Source organism: Tachyglossus aculeatus, chromosome 5, assembly GCF_015852505.1.
Source record: "Tachyglossus aculeatus isolate mTacAcu1 chromosome 5, mTacAcu1.pri, whole genome shotgun sequence".
In the NCBI taxonomy this organism is placed as follows: Eukaryota; Metazoa; Chordata; class Mammalia; order Monotremata; family Tachyglossidae; genus Tachyglossus; species Tachyglossus aculeatus.
The window spans coordinates 91787625-91805599 of NC_052070.1; the positions used below are offsets into that span (position 1 = coordinate 91787625).

Here is a 17975-nt window from a genome sequence, read left to right on the forward strand (position 1 = left end):
ATAGAACATGGACCTAGGAGTCAGAAGGTCATGGGTTCTAATTCCAGCTCTGCCACATGTCTGCTGTGTGACCTTGGACAAGTCACTTCACTTCTCTATGCCTCAGTTCCCTCATCTGTAAAATGGGGATTGAGATTGTGAGCCCCATGTTGGGTAGGGACTGTGTCTGACCCAATTTGCTTGAATCCACCCCAGAATTTAGTACAGTGCTTGGCACATAGTAAGCGCTTAACATATACCACAATTATTGTAATTATTGTTAACAAATATCACAAGTATTATTATCTAGAAAAGGGAAAAAACTGGAGCACAGAGGGTCATGGCTCAGTGGAAAGAGCCCGGGCATTGGAGTCAGAGGTCATCGGTTGAAATCCCAGCTCTGCCACTTGTTAGCTGTGTGACTTCGGGCAAGTCACTTAACTTCTCTGTGCCTCAGTTACCTCATCTGTAAAATGGGGATTAAGACTGTGAGCCCACGTGGGACAACCTGATCACCTTTAAACTCCCCAGCGCTTAGAACAGTGTTTTGCACAAAGTAAGTGCTTAATAAATGCCATTATTATTATTATTATTATTATTAAGGGTCAGGGGACAGAGGAGACAGAGGTGTTGTAGTGCAAATGGAGGGGACACTCATGTCCTTTCTCACAGAAGTTGTGCTCATTGCAAAAACAACGTTGCAGTTCAAACCTAAGAGAAAATGGATGCAGATTCATGGCTCAATTAGCCAAAAACAAAAGATGCATGGAGGAGACCATATGCCGGGTACTGTCTGAAATTCCAGTTTATTTCTTGTGTACGTGTAAGCGAAGGTGCTTCTTAAATGCCAAATGCAAGTAGAAACATGCTACGTATATAGTTAGGAATGTTCAGTGTGTGGCAAATGTAAAATTGCAAATCAAAAGCAGCTCTGGTCATTAGTAGGGGAATTGGGGTCGGTGGTGGGGGGCGGTGTTGGGGTGATCCTTTCCTCATATGACTTCAGGAGAAAATCTTACATAATTGCAACTGCAGCTTGTTTAGAAACTTATTTAATTCCACATCACTGAAGATGTTTTTGTTGTATCTCTGTGATCATTCCAAGAAGGAATGCTTTAGGACATTTTACATTTCCCACAATTACCAGCTGTTCCACGTATTCCCCTTTTCTCCTTTATTCACAGGAATCCTGTGGCAAAGGCAAGGTGGGAGGGCGTAGGTGAGGAGAAACTCACCTACATGAAAGTTAGGCCTGCAACAACTTGTGAAAGATTTTGCTTTGGGGGGGAAAATATGGCATGAAAAAAACCCGGGAAGCCCAAACACGTTTACTGTGAACCAGATGTTTCCTCCAACTTTATAAAAAAAAAGTGCATAAATTCCCTTGCAATCTGGGAAGTGTTTTTCTTTAAGGAAGGCATCCGTATGGAAATGGAAGCCCGAGTAATGTGATGTGACAGTTGCTATGTCAACGAACATGTTTTTTTTCCTTCTCCTTAAATTATTGAATAGCTCAGTGAATGTTGCATAAAAGTCATGCAATTCCTTGGAATGTTTTTGTGTCATCTGCCGCCAGAGCGTTTCCAGTTTTTCCCCTATGTGTTGTTTGCATGTGGAGGGATGTCATATCACTTTGTTCTCAAGGAGCTCCCCCTTTTCCTACCTTTTTTTTTTTTTTTTGGATGTGAGTGGGAACAGTGGCAGCATGTACTTGGAAAGGAAGAATGGCAAGGGTAAATGCCGAAGAATGCATCAGATGCCTCCTTGAAAGTTTTCAGTCATCGAATACTATTTAAGGAATTAGACCTAGTGTTAAAGTTTGGCATGTATAATTGTTATGACTTTTTCTTCTACTGTTCACTCTAAAATTACACTCCAGTACATACCTAAATTTGCTTTTCATAGTACTGTATTAACTAAGAAATAACCTGAGCTTTTAGGAGCTTAAAATCCTATCATTATGGGCCAATTGGTGGTCTCCAGGACAAACAAATGAAATGGGATCATCTGGGAAGGATCTCAAGGCTATTCGCTTTGATCCCATACTTCTAGGCAGGTAAACAGCTAAATCACCCCTAGCCACTAACACCCTAGTTTAGTGATTGAGAGTTCACAGTCTGTTCTAGTGTTTTATCACCTTGACTGTGCTTCCTTATAGCTGAGTTCACTAGCTTTGATTTAAGCTGTCTGGATCCTCTCCAATTTCTCCACATCATTTCAACATATAGATATCATCAGTGGTATTTACTGAGCACTTAGGAGATGCAGATTACTTGGGAGAGTACAACTGAGTTGGCAATCAAGTTTCTTGTCCACTGTGAGCTTACAGACATCAAAGTAATCACCAATTCCAGGGAACCTGTCCAGCGACAAGTACAGTGGAAGGGCACTCATGATTCTTGGGTGCCATTCTCCTTTCAATGTATTACAGTAGTATATGTACATTTTGAATAACTCTACTTCTGACTCATATTTGCTCATAGTCCACTCTGACAACCTGCTGTTTTACTACAGTGGATACAGCTATGCAGTCATCGTCCATTTCTTATCTGTGTAACTTTTTTTGCCCCTTTTTTACTTTGTGGGTGACTCTCCACTTTCTTCTTTCTTTGGTGATTCATCAAGATTAGTTAGAATTGCATTTTTTTTTTGTCTCCTCAGGTCTTATGTGAGGCCAGAGGCATTTCTCATTCTCTCATCCCTGATAGAGAGACAAAAGAAAACTCACTGGTACTGAATTTGATAAAATGTCATGTGTTGTGTCTTAGGCTGAGAAGGAGTAATTGGTAGCCACCCCCTGAAAGTGATCCTCAATATTATGTTTGAGCCCACTTCCTTCCAAATTCCCATTTGGCTGAAAGATAAGTGAGCTGAAATGAGGTAACTGTAAAGAAGTGGACAGAAGAAATTCTTTAAAGACACAGAGAAGCAAAAGCGTTAATAATAAATCATATTTGTTAAGTGCCTTTTTTGTGTGGAACACCATATTTAGTATTTGGAAAGGTATAATCAAATTAGTTGACATGATCACTGCCATCAAAAGCTTGCAATCTAGTGATGTAGATAGATGCTAAAATAATTTACCAGTAGGTGGAAAAAGGAAAAGGGGACGAGGGCATAATTTAGTGCTTAAGTAATAGGGTATATAGGTTACACTTGTAAGTGCTTTCAGGATGGGGAGAGACAGCAGCAAAGGCAGATGAGCCTGGTGTGCAACAGTCGAAGTGGGGGGACTGTCTTGGAACTGAGGATTTGGGAGGCATCATGACATCAAAGAGAAACAAAAATGGCACCAAGATCTGTTGATGACAAATGCAACAGTACAGCAAAGGGCCATATTTATATGTGCGTGGTGTGGAAGTGGCACTTCAGCCCCTTACTATTAGCCTCACTTACAGCTCACACTTAATGAATGTCATTATTTGAACACAAAAGAAAATTATCTGTGTGTAAACATCACTGATAATACTAATGTATAACCCACAATCTTTTCCATGTCACGTGTATGTCAAGATTGACCTTGTGCAATGTGTGTTAGAGAGCGATAATAATAATAATAATAATAATTGTGGTGTTTAAGTACTTACTATATGCCAAGCACTGTAATAAGCATCGGGGTGGATACAAGCAAATTGGGTTAAATTCAGTCCCTGTCCCACGTGGGGCTCCATCCCCATTTAACAGATGAGGTAAATGAATCATAGAGAAATTAAGTGAATTGCTCAAGGCCACACAGCAGACAAGTAGCACAGGCAGGATTAGAACCCATGACTTTCTAATTCCCAGGCCTGTGCTCTATCCACTACACCATAAATATAATCACTCACCTATGCACATCATTGAGCAAGACCCAGAGTAGTGCAAAATACTGGTTCTGTTTCCAAGGGTTTGTTGAGCAGGTTGATTAATGCTTTTTGAGTTGTTCAATATGTTTGGACTTCAGGGTCTTTATTGCTGAATGTCTGTCAACAGAAATTAATTTCTTTAAATAGTGAAGTCCATTTTGGAGTATTAACTTTCAAAATTATTCACTGCTCTACAGAGCAATGGGAAGCTATAAAGCATTACATGAAACTCAATCATAATATATTTTCTTGTTTGATGGAATGAGTAACAATGAGAACAACTTTTATTAATTCCCATTATAATGTCAGGAAAAAAAGCAATCCTTACTCTATGGGCCTCACGAATAACATAGGGAAGGAGTATAGTTAGTGGAAAATATTTTATGTAATAAAAATATATATTCTTCTGTCCTAAAGTGCTTCATCAGCTAGTGTGTACTCGTCTATCAGATTAAAGATATGTTCTGGTATATAGATATCCATGCATTAGGTTATGGACTTTGCATTCTGTAGGTGGAGAATTATGTTAGAGTAAGGGCATATAAATATCAATGTCTTACTAAATCTTATAAAAACAATAACACCATGAACAAATGGGGTACATGAAATCAGAACTTTTTAGGTTGGCTCTGTTGGATTAGAGATTCAGGTAAAACTGCAGTGCTCCTTGCAGTATTAGTAAATTAATTCAACAATCACAGTCATCCAGTGGTCCAACCAGAATGAGGTAGTTTTGAATGACCTTAAGAGCTTAATACAGTGAAATTGCATGCAGTGACAATCAGTAAATACCATTGCTAATAATAATGATAGTATTTGTTAATCGCTTAGTATGTACCAAGCACTGTTCTAAGTGCTGGGATAGATGCAAGGTAATCAGTTTGTCCCATGTGGCACTTAGTCTAATCCCCATCTTACAGATGAGGTAACTGAGGCACAGAGAAGTGGAAGGACTTGCCCAGAGTCACACAGCTGACAAGTGGCTGAGCCAAAATTAGAACCCACAACCTCTGACTTCCAAGCCCATGGTCTTTCCACTAAGCCACGCTGCTTCTCTTGCTGCTACTACTGCTACTATCTTTTCATTATCCACTCGAAGACTATTTGGAGCTGTCTTTTTCTAACCAGATTGCTTGCAAGAGACAGTGGGATTAGACTCTAAGCTTGTGTGGGCCGGGCATGTGCCTGTTTATTGTTATATTGTACTCTCCCAAGTGCTTAATGCAATGCTCCGTACACAGTAAGCACTCAATAAATAAGACTGACTCACTGACTGTTATCTGGTGAGGATCCTGACTGAATTTAGAAGTCATTTTTTTCCAGGTGCTTTGAATGTTTATCAATCAATCAATCATATTTATTGAGCGCTTACTGTGTGCAGAGCACTGTACTAAGCGCTTGGGAAGTACAAGTCGGCAACACATAGAGACAGTCCCTACCCAACAGTGGGCTCACAGTCTAGAAGGGGGAGACAGAGAACAAAACCAAACATACTGACAAAATAAAATGAATAGAATATATATGTACAAGTAAGATAAATAAATGGAGTAATAAATATGTACAAACATATATACATATATACAGGTGCTGTGGGGAAGGGAAGGAGGTAAGTTGGGGGAATGGAGAGGGGGATGAAGGGGAGAGGAAGGGGCTCAGTCTGGGAAGGCCTCCTGGAGGAGGTGAGCTCTCAGTAGGGCCTTGAAGGGAGGAAGAGAGCTAGCCTGGCGAATGTGAGGAGGGAGGGCATTCCAGGCCAGGGGGATGACATGGGCCGGGGGTCGATGGTGGGACAGGCGAGAACGAGGCATGGTGAGGAGATTAGCGGCAGAGGAGTGGAGGGTGCGGACTGGGCTGTAGAAGGAGAGAAGGGAGGTGAGGTAGGAGGGGGCAAGGTGATGGAGAGCCTTGAAGCTGAGGGTGAGGAGTTTCTGCCTGATGCGCAGATTGATTGGTAGCCACTGGAGATTTTTGAGGAGGGGTGTAACATGCCCAGAGTGTTTCTGGACAAAGACAGTCCGGGCAGCAGCATGAAGTAAGGATTGAAGTGGGGAGAGACATGAGGATGGGAGATCAGAGAGAAGGCTGATGCAGTAGTCCAGACGGGATAGGATGAGAGCTTGAACTAGCAGGTTAGCGGTTTGGATGGAGAGAGAAGGGCGGATCTTGGCAATGTTGTGGAGCTGAGACCGGCAGGTTTTGGTGACGGCTTGGATGTGAGGGGTGAATGAGAGAGCGGAGTCGAGGATGACACCAAGGTTGCGGGCTTGTGAGATGGGAAGGATGGTAGTGCTGTCAACAGTGATGGGAAAGTCAGGGAGAGGGCAGGGTTTGGGAGGGAAGACAAGGAGTTCAGTCTTGGACATGTTGAGTTTTAGGTGGCGGGCAGACATCCAGATGGAGATGTCCTGAAGGCAGGAGGAGACGCGAGCCTGGAGAGAGGGGGAGAGAGCAGGGGCAGAAATGTAGATCTGGGTGTCATCAGCATAGAGATGATAGTTGAAGCCATGGGAGCGAATGAGGTCACCAAGGGAGTGAGCGTAGATCAAGAACAGAAGGGGACCAAGCACTGAACTTTGGGGAACCCCCACAGTAAGGGGATGGGAGGGGGAGGAGGAGCCTGCAAAAGAGACTGAGAATGAACGACTGGAGAGATAAGAGGAGAACCAGGAGAGGACGGAGTCTGTGAAGCCAAGGTCGGATAGCGTGTTGAGGAGAAGGGGGTGGTCCACAGTGTCTAAGGCAGCCGAGAGGTCGAGGAGGATTAGGATAGAGTAGGAGCTGTTGGATTTGGCAAGCAGGAGGTCATTGGTGACCTTTGAGAGGGCAGTTTCCGTGGAATGTAGGGGACAGAAGCCAGACTGGAGGGGGTCAAGGAGAGAGTTGTTGAGGAATTCGAGGCAGCGTGTATAGACAACTCGTTCAAGGGGATATGGGGCGATAACTAGAAGGTAAGGTGGGGTCAAGAGAGGGTTTTTTTTAGGATGGGAGAGACATAGGCATGTTTGAAGGCAGAGGGGAAGGAACCCTTGGAGAGTGAGCGGTTGAAGATGGAAGTTAAGGAGGGGAGAAGGGATGGAGTGAGAGATTTCATGAGATGAGAGGGAATGGGGTCAGAAGCACAGGTGGCTGGAGTAGCACTTGAGAGGAGGGAGGAGAGCTCCTCTGAGGATACTTCTGGGAAGGATGGGAGAGTAGCAGAGAGTGTTGAGAGCCGGGGGGTTGGAGAAGGGGGGGAGTGACTTTGGGGAGGTCGGACCTGATGGATTTAATTTTGTAAATGAAGTAGGAGGCCAGATCATTGGGGGTGAGGGAAGGAGGAGGGGGAGGAACTGGGGGCCTGAGAAGGGAGTTGATCAGTATCCATTTCATAGCTAGCAATCTTTCTTTGGCAGTCACCAGTAGCTCTGTGATTAAATTGCTTCCTTGAGGCTGAATTTGCTTGCTGAATCACCCCTGTCTGGTTTCTCTCCAGTTTTGGCAGTTTACCTGAATCATTCCTGGTGGCCAATAGAAGATATCATGAAAACATCTGATCCTGCTAGAGAAGGGCTGATTAAGGTTAGAAGACCTGTTTTTAGAACAACATTACAAATGCTCATGAATATGAACAGAATATGAAGTTCCCATATTCTCAGAACCGAAACTTCATTAAAAGTGTAATTTTTTTTTGTCTTCTTCCAGCATGACTGTCTACTTTCTGGGGGGCGCAGTGGATCTTTATAAAGTTTTCCATTTGTGATTTGGGATGTTCATTTCCTTTGCACCTCTCTAGATGCTGCTACTTAGGGGGAAACGATGCAGTTAGCCCAAGGCAGGGCATTGAGAAGAGACGCAGTGCTGCTGAGTGGCTAGAGCATGGGACTGGGAGTCAAAAGGACCTGGGTTCTACTCCCAGCTTTACCACTCCTCTGTTGTGTGACCTTGAGCAAGTTGCTTCATTTCTCTGGACCTCAATTCCCTCACCTGTAAAATGGGGATTAAGACTGTGAGCTCCAAAAGGGATCAGGGACTGTATCCAACCTGATTTGCTTGTATTCCCCTCCCCTTAACTCTAGAGCTCAGTACAGTGTCTGGCACATAGTAAGTGCTTAACAGCTACCATCATCATTGTTAAGACTGTGAGCTTGTCTCTATATGTTGCCAACTTGTACTTCCCAAGCACTTAGTTCAGTGCTCTGTACACAGTAAGCGCTCAATAAATACGATTGAGTGAATGAATTAGGGGACCTATTTGTTGGGGTCAGTTTCTGGAATGAAAGAATCTTTCCCTCTGCCAGGAGGTAAAGCATGATTCTCTGAGCCTGGAAAGGGTGACCCTTTGACTGACATAAGCAGGGGACTGGAGGGAAAGGCAGCCCTACTGGGCAGTGGCTTGAGCCAGTAGATTGTAAGCTCCTTGAGAGGAGGGATTGTGTCTACCAAGTGCACTGTATTCTCCCAAGTGCTTAGTACAGTACTCTGTACAAAGCATGTGCTCAATAAATATCACTGGTTGCTTGATTGATTGAGGCCAGAGATCAGTTTAGTATCATTCTCTCTGGGGGGGTCTTAACTATTTCCCTTTGGAAAGTAGGATGAAGCCACCTGTAGGGTGTAGAAGATGCTTCTTATGGACATAAAGTTTGATGGTGGTAGTTCTGTCTGAAAGTTTGTGCTCAACAAATACCACAGTTTTTCTCACTAGCCCACTGTTGGGTAGGGACTGTCTCTATAGGTTGCCAACTTGTACTTCCCAAGCGCTTAGTACAGTGCTCTGCACACAGTAAGTGCTCAATAAATACTATTGATTGATTGATTGATTAGTACCCTCTGCTGCCTTCTCTGGGTCTCCCAATCCAGTTCTATTCCTGACTCCTTGATTTGCCGGCTATGTAAACTTAGGCAAGTTACTTCACTTATCGGGCCTTCAGTTTCCTTATCTGTAAAATGGGCATGCAATATGTGCATTCAGTATTCAATTCAGTACAGAGAAGCAGAATGAGCTAATGGTTAGAGCAAGAGCCTTGCAGTCAGAAGGACCTGGGTTTTAATCCCAATCCTGTCACTTGTCTGCTGTGTGATCTTTGGCAAGTCACTTAACTACTTTGTGCCTCAGTTACCTCATCTGTAAAATGGGGATTAAGACAGTGAGCCCCAAGTGGGACAGAGACTGTGTCCAACCTAATTATCTTGTATCTACCCCAGTGCTTAGTACAGTGCCTGGTGCAAATACCATTAAAAATATGTGTCCTCCCTCCTACTTAGACTGAGAGTCCCATGTGGGACAGGGACTGTATTCAACCCAATTATGCTATATCTACCCCAGTGCAGAACTTGGCATATAGTAAGTGCTTAACAAATAATGTCACCATCACCATGGACAAAGTATATCTTATAGACTCCTAAAAGTAGGAGTATACAGTTTTCCAATCTTGACATTGTCAAATCTACCTATAATTATCGAGTACATACTCTGTAACAAGCACCGCACTAAAGATTTGGGTGAATGCAGGAAACAGACATGATCTCTGCCCTCAAGAAACTTATAGCCTTGGCAGAGAGACAGGCACTAAAATATTTACGGGAAGGATAAAGAAGGAAAGACTGTTAAGTAAATAAGTTTGTGCTTATGTGATAAAGTATGTATGATAGGGACATATGTGCTAACAGTTTGTGAGCACATCAGTAGTTAAGTGACATACAATTGTAGCAGTGTCATTTGGGGAATATGATCCAGGGACATTAGATATCAATCAGGAAAAGGAGTCTTGGAGATATGATTATAAGAGGGCTATGAACTTGGGGAGAGTTGAGGTTTGTCAGATTTGAAAGGGGAGAGAGTTCCAGGAAGAGGGAAAGGTATGAGCTAGATGGTGGCAGAAGGATGAGAAAAAAGACTCAGGGTAGCTTGAGGGTAACAAAAAATAATAATAATAATAATGGTGGTATTTGTTAAGGACTTACTGAGACCAAATACTTTACTAAATGCTGGGGTAAATTTGAGATCATCAGGTTGGACATAATCCCTGTCCACATGGGGCTCACAGTCCAAGCAGGATTGAGTAGGTTTTAATCCCCATTTTACAGATGAGGAAACTGAGGCACAGAAAAGTTAATTGACTTGGCCAAGGTCGCACAGCTGACAAATGGCAAAGAGAGTAAAGTAGGTTGTAGTAGAAGAAGAATGGATAGGAAGGAGGAAGAGAATTTATGGATTCATTCAATCATATTTATTGAGCACTTATTGTGTGCAGAGCACTGTACTAAGCACTTATGGATCACTTTAAACCCAATGTCCAGGCAGTACTGCTTAATGCCAACAGGAAGGGGTAACCTGTGGAGGTTTATGGAGACGGGGGAGACGTGCAGAACCCCATTTTAGGAAAGTAATCCAGAGAGTGAAATGAAGTTCGTGCTGGAGAGGAGAAAGGCTAGAGGGAGGGAGACTGAGTGAGAAAGCTGGTGTTTTAACTATGCTGGAATATGACAATTACCTTGATTATGATGGTAATCATTTGGTTGGAGAAGAAGGTATAGATCCTGGGAAATATTGGTGAGGAAAAATCTGATAAGATTTAGTAACAGGCTGAATGTAGAGTCGAAGGAGAAAAAGGAATCAAGGATCGGCACTAGGTTGCAGGTTCGAGAGACTGGGAGAATGGTTGGTGGTATCAACTGGAACAGGAAAATTAGGTGGAAGAGATGATTTCATTGCTTTGCTTGTGTAACACATTCCAAACAATAAGGATCAGGATGCTGCTTTGTTTACCTGGGAGGTGCTTTCATTAGGCATTTCAACCCTTGTATTGGCTTTTCTGCAAGTCCCAGAGGTGTGAAGTGATTTAAATTACACACGAGCAGTCTTATTCTAAAGGCAAAGTTGATTGGTTCATTTCTCTCAGGTGTAATTTGGCCTTTTTGTTTCCTTGAAGGTTCAGTCATTCACAGAAAGGATTGTCCTTTTCATTCTGAACCATGTCATTTTTGGACGATTGGAGAGGAATTTGAATGATGACATGTTTTTCTTACCTCATTCTGCTAAGGAACATGCAAAAATTTTCTGGAAGAATGGAGACGCTGCTGGTTTTTACACTCTCAAAATGAAAGGTGAAGTAATCAATAACCCCCGGAGGTGATAACTTTATTGTCCCAAGCCATTCCTTCACCTGGAGGCAGAGACCTATAAGGATTTAACCATACTGACTGCTTTTAAAGACAATGGAAAGTTCCCTTTGCCCCAGAATTAATTTGCAGGAACCCTTCAGGAACAACTGTATTTTCTAAAACAGATGATTTCCAATTAGACCACTTATCATGTAATGAAAGTAAGATAGGAACCTCTCTCAACCTGGGGTTAGGATAAAAAATACATCTCTTTAATTGATTGGGCTTGAGATATTTTTCCAAAAACCTTAAAGCGCCAATATCACAGGGACTTTACCACTATGCCTTTCCTTAAGTTCCTTTTCTTTATTGCTCCCAATTAATTGTCAAGGGAAAATGCTACAGCTAATATCTGATGTGGTGCAAAAAAAAGTATCCAATGCCAAGATTTATAGACATTACCTCAGAAGACAGCTAGGCCTTGGTAATAAGGTTAGGTCATGAGAATATTTTTAAAGCATTATGACTGGTTAAGCTCGTTAAGGACGGGGAATGTGACGGTTAATTTTGTTGTATTGTACTCTCCCAAGTGCTTAGTACAGTGCTCTGTACATAGTAGGCATTCAATAAATACCATTGATTGGTTAGGATGGTGGAACCTGTTAATTTCTGCAAAACAGTTGAGTGGTTGTTTTAATGTGGTATTATTTTATTTACTATAATAGTTTTGAAAGGCTAAAAACATTTCTAAGCCACTCTTTTGTAAATATACATATTTAGGATTTGTGAAATCTGGTTTTAATAAAATATGTTTCTACAGTGCACTACTATGAGTGCAGCATTACCTGAATTAAATATTTCTCTTTGGTAATTTAGAGTTTGATTTAGATTTTAAACAATATTTAAGTTGTGTACACATTCCAACTGTCCAGACTTGGATACATCTTCCTTTCTCATGGTTTTTCTTCATAGTCTTCATAGTTTCCCAACCAACCATCTCTTTAGTTAATTTGTTGCCAAGGTCAGTCCGGGAAGCTTGAAATATTTATCTCTTGTGGGCTTTGTTCCGCTTTTCCCAAGATTCAAAATTGATCATTTATTTTTCATGTCACTTTACTGCGTTTTCTTTTGAAAATTCCTGTCAGCTTTATCACTTTAAAAAAAATTGGGAATTTTATTTTTATTAAAAGAAAGGGAGTTTTTGACTTTATGGAGTTTTGGTCTAGGGCTCTTTCTGGAAGTCTCACAAATTGTTGTATTCCACAGAAATGTTTTGCGTTAGTCCAAACTGTTTGTGCTCTACAAATTGCTTTTCTTACACAGTTTAGCTTGTTTTGGGGTTTGTTTTTTTTTGGTATTAAGCACGGACTATGTGCTGTTCAGGTTGGACATAGTCCATGTCCTACATGGGTCTCACAGTCTTAATTCCCATTTTACAGATGAGGTAACTGAGTCACAGAGAAGTTAAGTGATTTTAAATGACAGAGCTGGGATTAGAACCCAGGTCCTTCTGACTCTCAGGCACATGGTCTTTCAGCTAGGCCATACTGCTTCAGTAGACTGTTCAGAAGGATTCTGGTTTGGATCTTGCCTGCAATTTCCATGGTTTTCAAAATGGCGATTATGATGTTGGCGTCTTTAAAGTCTTGTGGCATCACCCAAGTGTTCCATATGTTGAAGAGGTCTAGGATAAGACCCTCCTCCATACTATTAGATTTTTTCAAGGCCACCATTAGAACTGAGTATTTTTATGTATTTCAATAAAGAGCAGTAAATGTGTTAAAATATAATATCTATCATTGTAACAGGAGAGAAGGGAAATTCCATTTCCCTTTTTTTTTAATGGCATTTATTAAGTGCTTACTAAGTGCAAAGCACTGTTCTAAGTGCTGGGGAGGTTACAAGGTGATCAGGTTGTCTCATGGGGGGCTCACAGTTTTAATCCCCATTTTACAGATGAGGGACCTGAGGCCCAGAGAAGCGAAGTGACTTGCCCAAAGTCACACAGCTGACAATTGGCAGAGGTGGGATTTGAAACCCTGGCACCCCTCCCATTTTCTTTTTCAGTTTGCATATCTGCCCAAGGTCAAGGTAAAAGTCGTTATTTTGGCGTTACAGGAGTGAAGTAGTGTACTGGGTTGTACTAGGACATGGACATCAGCAAAATAAGATGTGAGGACCAAGGTGATTGAAGACTTTAAATCCAGTGGTGAGGAATTTCTGGTTTTGGAGGTGGATGAACAATCATTGGAGGTTCTTGAATGGGGAAACATGGCCTTTTTTTTTTTTTAATGATCCAGGCAGTACAGTGAAATATGGACTGGAGTTGGGAGAGATAGGAGGCAGGGAGGTCAGCAAAGAGCCTGAGGAGTAGTAAATATGGAATGAGTGCTTGGATTAACATAGTAGCAGTTTGGATGGAGAGAACAGGCAGTGTGGCTCAGTGGAAAAGAGCATGGGCTTTGGAGTCAGAGGTCATTGGTTCAAATCCCAGCTCTGCCAACTGTCAGCTGTGTGACTGTGGGCAAGTCACTTAACTTCTCTGTGTCTCAGTTCACTCATCTGTAAAATGGGGATTAAGACTGTGAGCCCCCACGGGACAACCTGATCATCTTGTAACCTCCCCAGTGCTTAGAACAGTGCATTGCACATAGTAAGCACTTAATAAATGCCATTATTATTATTATTATGTGGGACAACTATTTGCCAAACACTGTTCTAAGCGTTGGGTTGTATCTACCCCAGTGCTTGGCAAATTGTAAACACTTAACAAATACCATTATTATTATTATTATTATTATTATTATTATTATTATTATTATTATTATTATATTTTTCTTGGTCTCCTACTTGCTCCAGATCATGGAAATTACAACCTTCTGATTCCCCTCAGTTTCTTCAGGACACTTTCTCAAATAATGGCTTAAAATCAGATCTTCAACAAAACCTGTTACCATGTACTGTGCAACTCAGTCAGAAATGCGTACTTGTGTTCAGTCCAGCCATACTACAGGTTTTCACTGCAGTGTTGCCAAGAACAGAGTTGGAAAGTTTGGAATCCTGCATTTGACAGTGTGAGCCTTCTTAGATACACAGCCCCGCACTATCTCAAGAAATGGTTTAGGAGCAAGTGTGCAGCCTCAGGCATAGAGGTTATGGCCCCTAGGAGTTCTCCTTAATGTGAGTTTTTGCAAAAATTCAACCCCCCACGTTTTAGGAGAACTGGATGTACTTAGAAGTTTTGAATGTTTTCTTGAGGATCCCCTATTCCTGGTTTAATTCAAATGAGATATGAGAAGTGCCTAGTCCCATGTCTGTTACTTGCCTACATTGAACCGCTTCAGGCCTGTTTCCCCATCTTCACTTTTCTCCTTTTGAGGACAAAACTGACCTAAGTTATGTGACAGCCTTTGGAAATAAAAGCACTGTGTAAAATCAGATATTATTATTTTGTCTATATCCTATTGGCTTCCCCAGTTTGGACCTACAGTTCACTGTTGTAGAAACTTGTTTGTCCTGTGAAGACAACAGAAAGAATGTGCTTAGAATGTGCTTAGTACAGTGCTCTGCACACAGTAAATGCTCAATAAAAACAATTGAATGAATGAATGAATGAATGGGGTCATATAACCCAAATGTGATGCCCCTGTTGCTTCTGGAGTTGGTTTTTAAAAATGGCTCCTCTTTTGACTGGCTTGAAGTAGGAGCTGCTTGATCCCTGTTTTTAATTTAGTGGTTCTCAAACAAGAAGTTTGCATCACTATGACTGAGAGACATTCCACATTGGATGAGATAAAGGAGATTATTGTACTTTAAGGGATGGGAGATAACCATATCTTAAAGGCTATGTGTAGAACAGGAATCCTACTGGGCCTTCCAGCCAATGTCCCATTTCCTTGCTCTCTTTCCTGTTCAAATTCCACAGATGGGTTGAATATACCCACTGTCTCCACTTTCTCTCTTCCAGCTTTTGACCCACTGCATTCTGTTTCCGTCCACTCTTTGAAAGCTCACTCTCTAAATTCACCAATTATTTCTTTCATGCCAAATCTTATGGTCACTCCTCTATTCTAATTCTCCTTTACCTTTGACACTGAGGACCACTTCCTTCTCCTGGGATTCTATCTAATTTGAGTTCACCAAACCTGATCTCTCCTGGTTCATGTCTTACCTCTCTGGTTTTCCTTCCTCTTTTTTTTTTCCTCTGGATCATCCTCCACCTTTCATCCCCTAACTGTGGATATCCTTTGAGACTCTGTCATGGGTTTCCTGCTTATCTCGCTTTATAGTCATTCCCTTGGGGAGCTCATCTGCTCCCATGGCTTCAACTACCATGTCTACTCAGATGACCCCTAAATCCACCTCGCCAGCCCCACCCCCTCTCCCTATCTGCAATCTTGCATTTCTCTATATGGGTATCCTGCAGGCACCTCAAGCTCAATATGTCTTCCCTCCAAAATCCTCTCCTTCAACTAGCCTTTCCTTTGCAGTTTGCAATATTAATCCGTCATCAATCAATGGTATTTGGTGAGTGCTTACTATTTGCAGAACACTGTATTATGTACGTGGGAGTGTATAGTACAACAGAGTTGGTAGAAACGTTCCCAGCCCATAGGGAGCTGACAGTGTAGTGGAGGAACAGAATTGAAATAAATAAATCAATTATGGCTATTTACCTAAGTGCTGTGGGGCTGAGCATGGGGTGAATATAAAATGCTAAACAGGACCAGATCCAAGAGCATATAAGAATGATGGCACTTGTTAAGTGCTTACTGTTCTAAGCACTGGGGGGGGATACAAGGTGCTCAGGTTGTCCCACGTGGGGCTCACAGTCTTAATTCCCATTTTACAGATGAGGTAACTGAGGCTCAGAGAAGTTAAATGACTTGCCCAGTGTCACACAGCTGACAAGTGGCGGAGCCAGAATTAGAATCCATGACCTCTGACTCCTGAGCCCATGCTCTTTCCACGGAGCCATGCTATATCAGCATCCTCTGTTTCCAAAGCCCCCAATCTTGGCATTACCCTTGATTTATTTCTCTCTTTCATCTCTCACATTTTTGCTAAATCCTGACTTTTCTTCCTCTCCCGATTCCTTCCTATTAAATAGCCTACTCTGTCATCCTTGTCACTGGGCTCCCTACCTCCATTCTCTCCTGTCCATAATTCAATCTGCTGTTCAGAACATCTTTCTAAAATGCCATTCTGCACATGTTTTTCCACTCCTCAAACCCTCCGATGGTTTACTTGAGCACTTCTTCTTGTTAAGAATCACCAGTGGTTACCCATCCATCTTTGCATCAAACAGAAAATCATTACCATTGGCTTTAAGGCACTCAATCAGCTTGTCCCTTCCTACCTTACCTAACTGATCTCCTACTGCAACCCAGTCCAAACGCTTCACTTCTCTAGTGCCAGCTTACTCAATGTGCCCCAATCTCATCTATTTCACAGCTGACTACTTTCCCACAGTTCTCCCTGTGGCCTAGAACTCCCTCCCCATCCGTACATGCCAGAGCACTACTCTCTCCACCTTCAAAATCTTATTAAGTTCAAATCCCCAAAAAGCCTTCCCTGCTTAAGCCCCCTTTTCCCCAGCTCTCTGTCCCTTCCATGTCACCTATGCAGTTGGATCTGTGACCTTTAGGGCATTTGGTATTTGCCCCACCCTCAGCCCCACCAAGCTTAGGTACACATCCATAAATTATGTATTACAAAATGCTTATTTATAGTGTCTATTTCCCCCTTTAGACTGTAAGCTCATTGGGAGGGAACATGTCTACCAACTCTGTTGTATTTTACTCTCCAAAGCACTTACTAAAAGGCTTTGCACACGGTAAGTACTCAATAAATACCACTGATTGATAATTGTAAATTATGTAATACCTGTTTCCTCTATTGTTAGCTCCTTGAGTGTGCGGATCTTGGGTTCTACCTCTAATTTACTCTCCCAGATGCTTTGTGTCATAGTTCAGACATTGAAGATGCTAAATAAAAACTATTCCTTGAAAGGTTGATGGCCCTTCATGGTAGTATCTCTCCAGAGCCCAGTTGGCTGGAAATTGCAGAGTACCCTGTTGCATAGGCCCAGGACAATTTCCCAAACCTAGGGGTGGCCCTTGTCATCAGTGGTGAACAAATACAATTGAATGAATGAATGTGTGTTTGCAGTGAAATAGTTGCATAATTTACCTATTGTCCAGAACCATTGTATTGTACCCTGTGTGAGAAGCAGCATGGCGGAGTGGATACAGCACAGGCCTGGGAGTGAGAAGGTCATGGGTTCTAATCCCTGCTCCGCCACATGTCTGCTGTGTGACCTTGGGCAAGTCACTTCATTTCTCTGGGCCTCAGTTACCTCATCTGTAAAATGGGGATTGAGACTGTGAACCCCATGTGGTACAGGGACTGTGTCCAACCTGATTTGCTTGTACCCACCCCTGTGCTTAGTACAGTGGCTGGCACATAATAAGCACTTAATAAATACTATAATTTTTATTGTTATTACTCTCCCAAGCTCTTAGTTCAGTGTTATGCACACAGTAACACTCAATAAGTACAACTGAAAGTATTATTTTTGTCTCTGGAGGTTTTGGTTATGAAATCTCTACAGACTACCAGTGCATTACCAGCATCCCTGGGCACTGACTGAGCCAAGAAACTGATGTATTTGAGGAGTCTTCATGGGTTTTGATGCTCAAATGGTCTTTCTAAGTACACAGACCTTTTCTTGTCCAAATCCAGGAAGTCTCTGTGGGAACAACACCTGTGAAAGCTATCAACTGCCAGTTTTGGATACTGCTTTCATCAGGAGAAAATACCGAGGACAGGGCCTGGGGATCACAATGCTGAATGATTTCTGCCAGTCTTTTGTGTCTGAAGATGCCCTTGGGATCAGCTACCCTATTTCGGATGCTATGTACCGAGGTAAAGCCACACAAATGGGAAACATGCTGCTGCTGCTGCTGCTTATTGGTTGAGAGCCAAATAATGAGCATACCAAAGGTAGCCTGACTGTGAGCCCACTGTTGGGTAGGGACTATCTCTATATGTTGCCAACTTGTACTT

At 42.2% G+C, this 17975-nt stretch overlaps 1 protein-coding gene across 1 annotated transcript in view; it reads left to right on the forward strand.

Annotated features, from left to right (window-relative positions):
- LOC119928836 (protein FAM169B-like) overlaps positions 1–17975 on the forward strand; it is a 42660-nt gene that overhangs the window by 12388 nt on the left and 12297 nt on the right. Inside the window, exons 4-6 of the mRNA XM_038747350.1 lie at positions 7297–7382; positions 10736–10910; positions 17652–17834. Coding sequence (XP_038603278.1) covers positions 7297–7382; positions 10736–10910; positions 17652–17834 — 444 coding nt within the window. The remainder of the gene's footprint in view (positions 1–7296; positions 7383–10735; positions 10911–17651; positions 17835–17975) is intronic.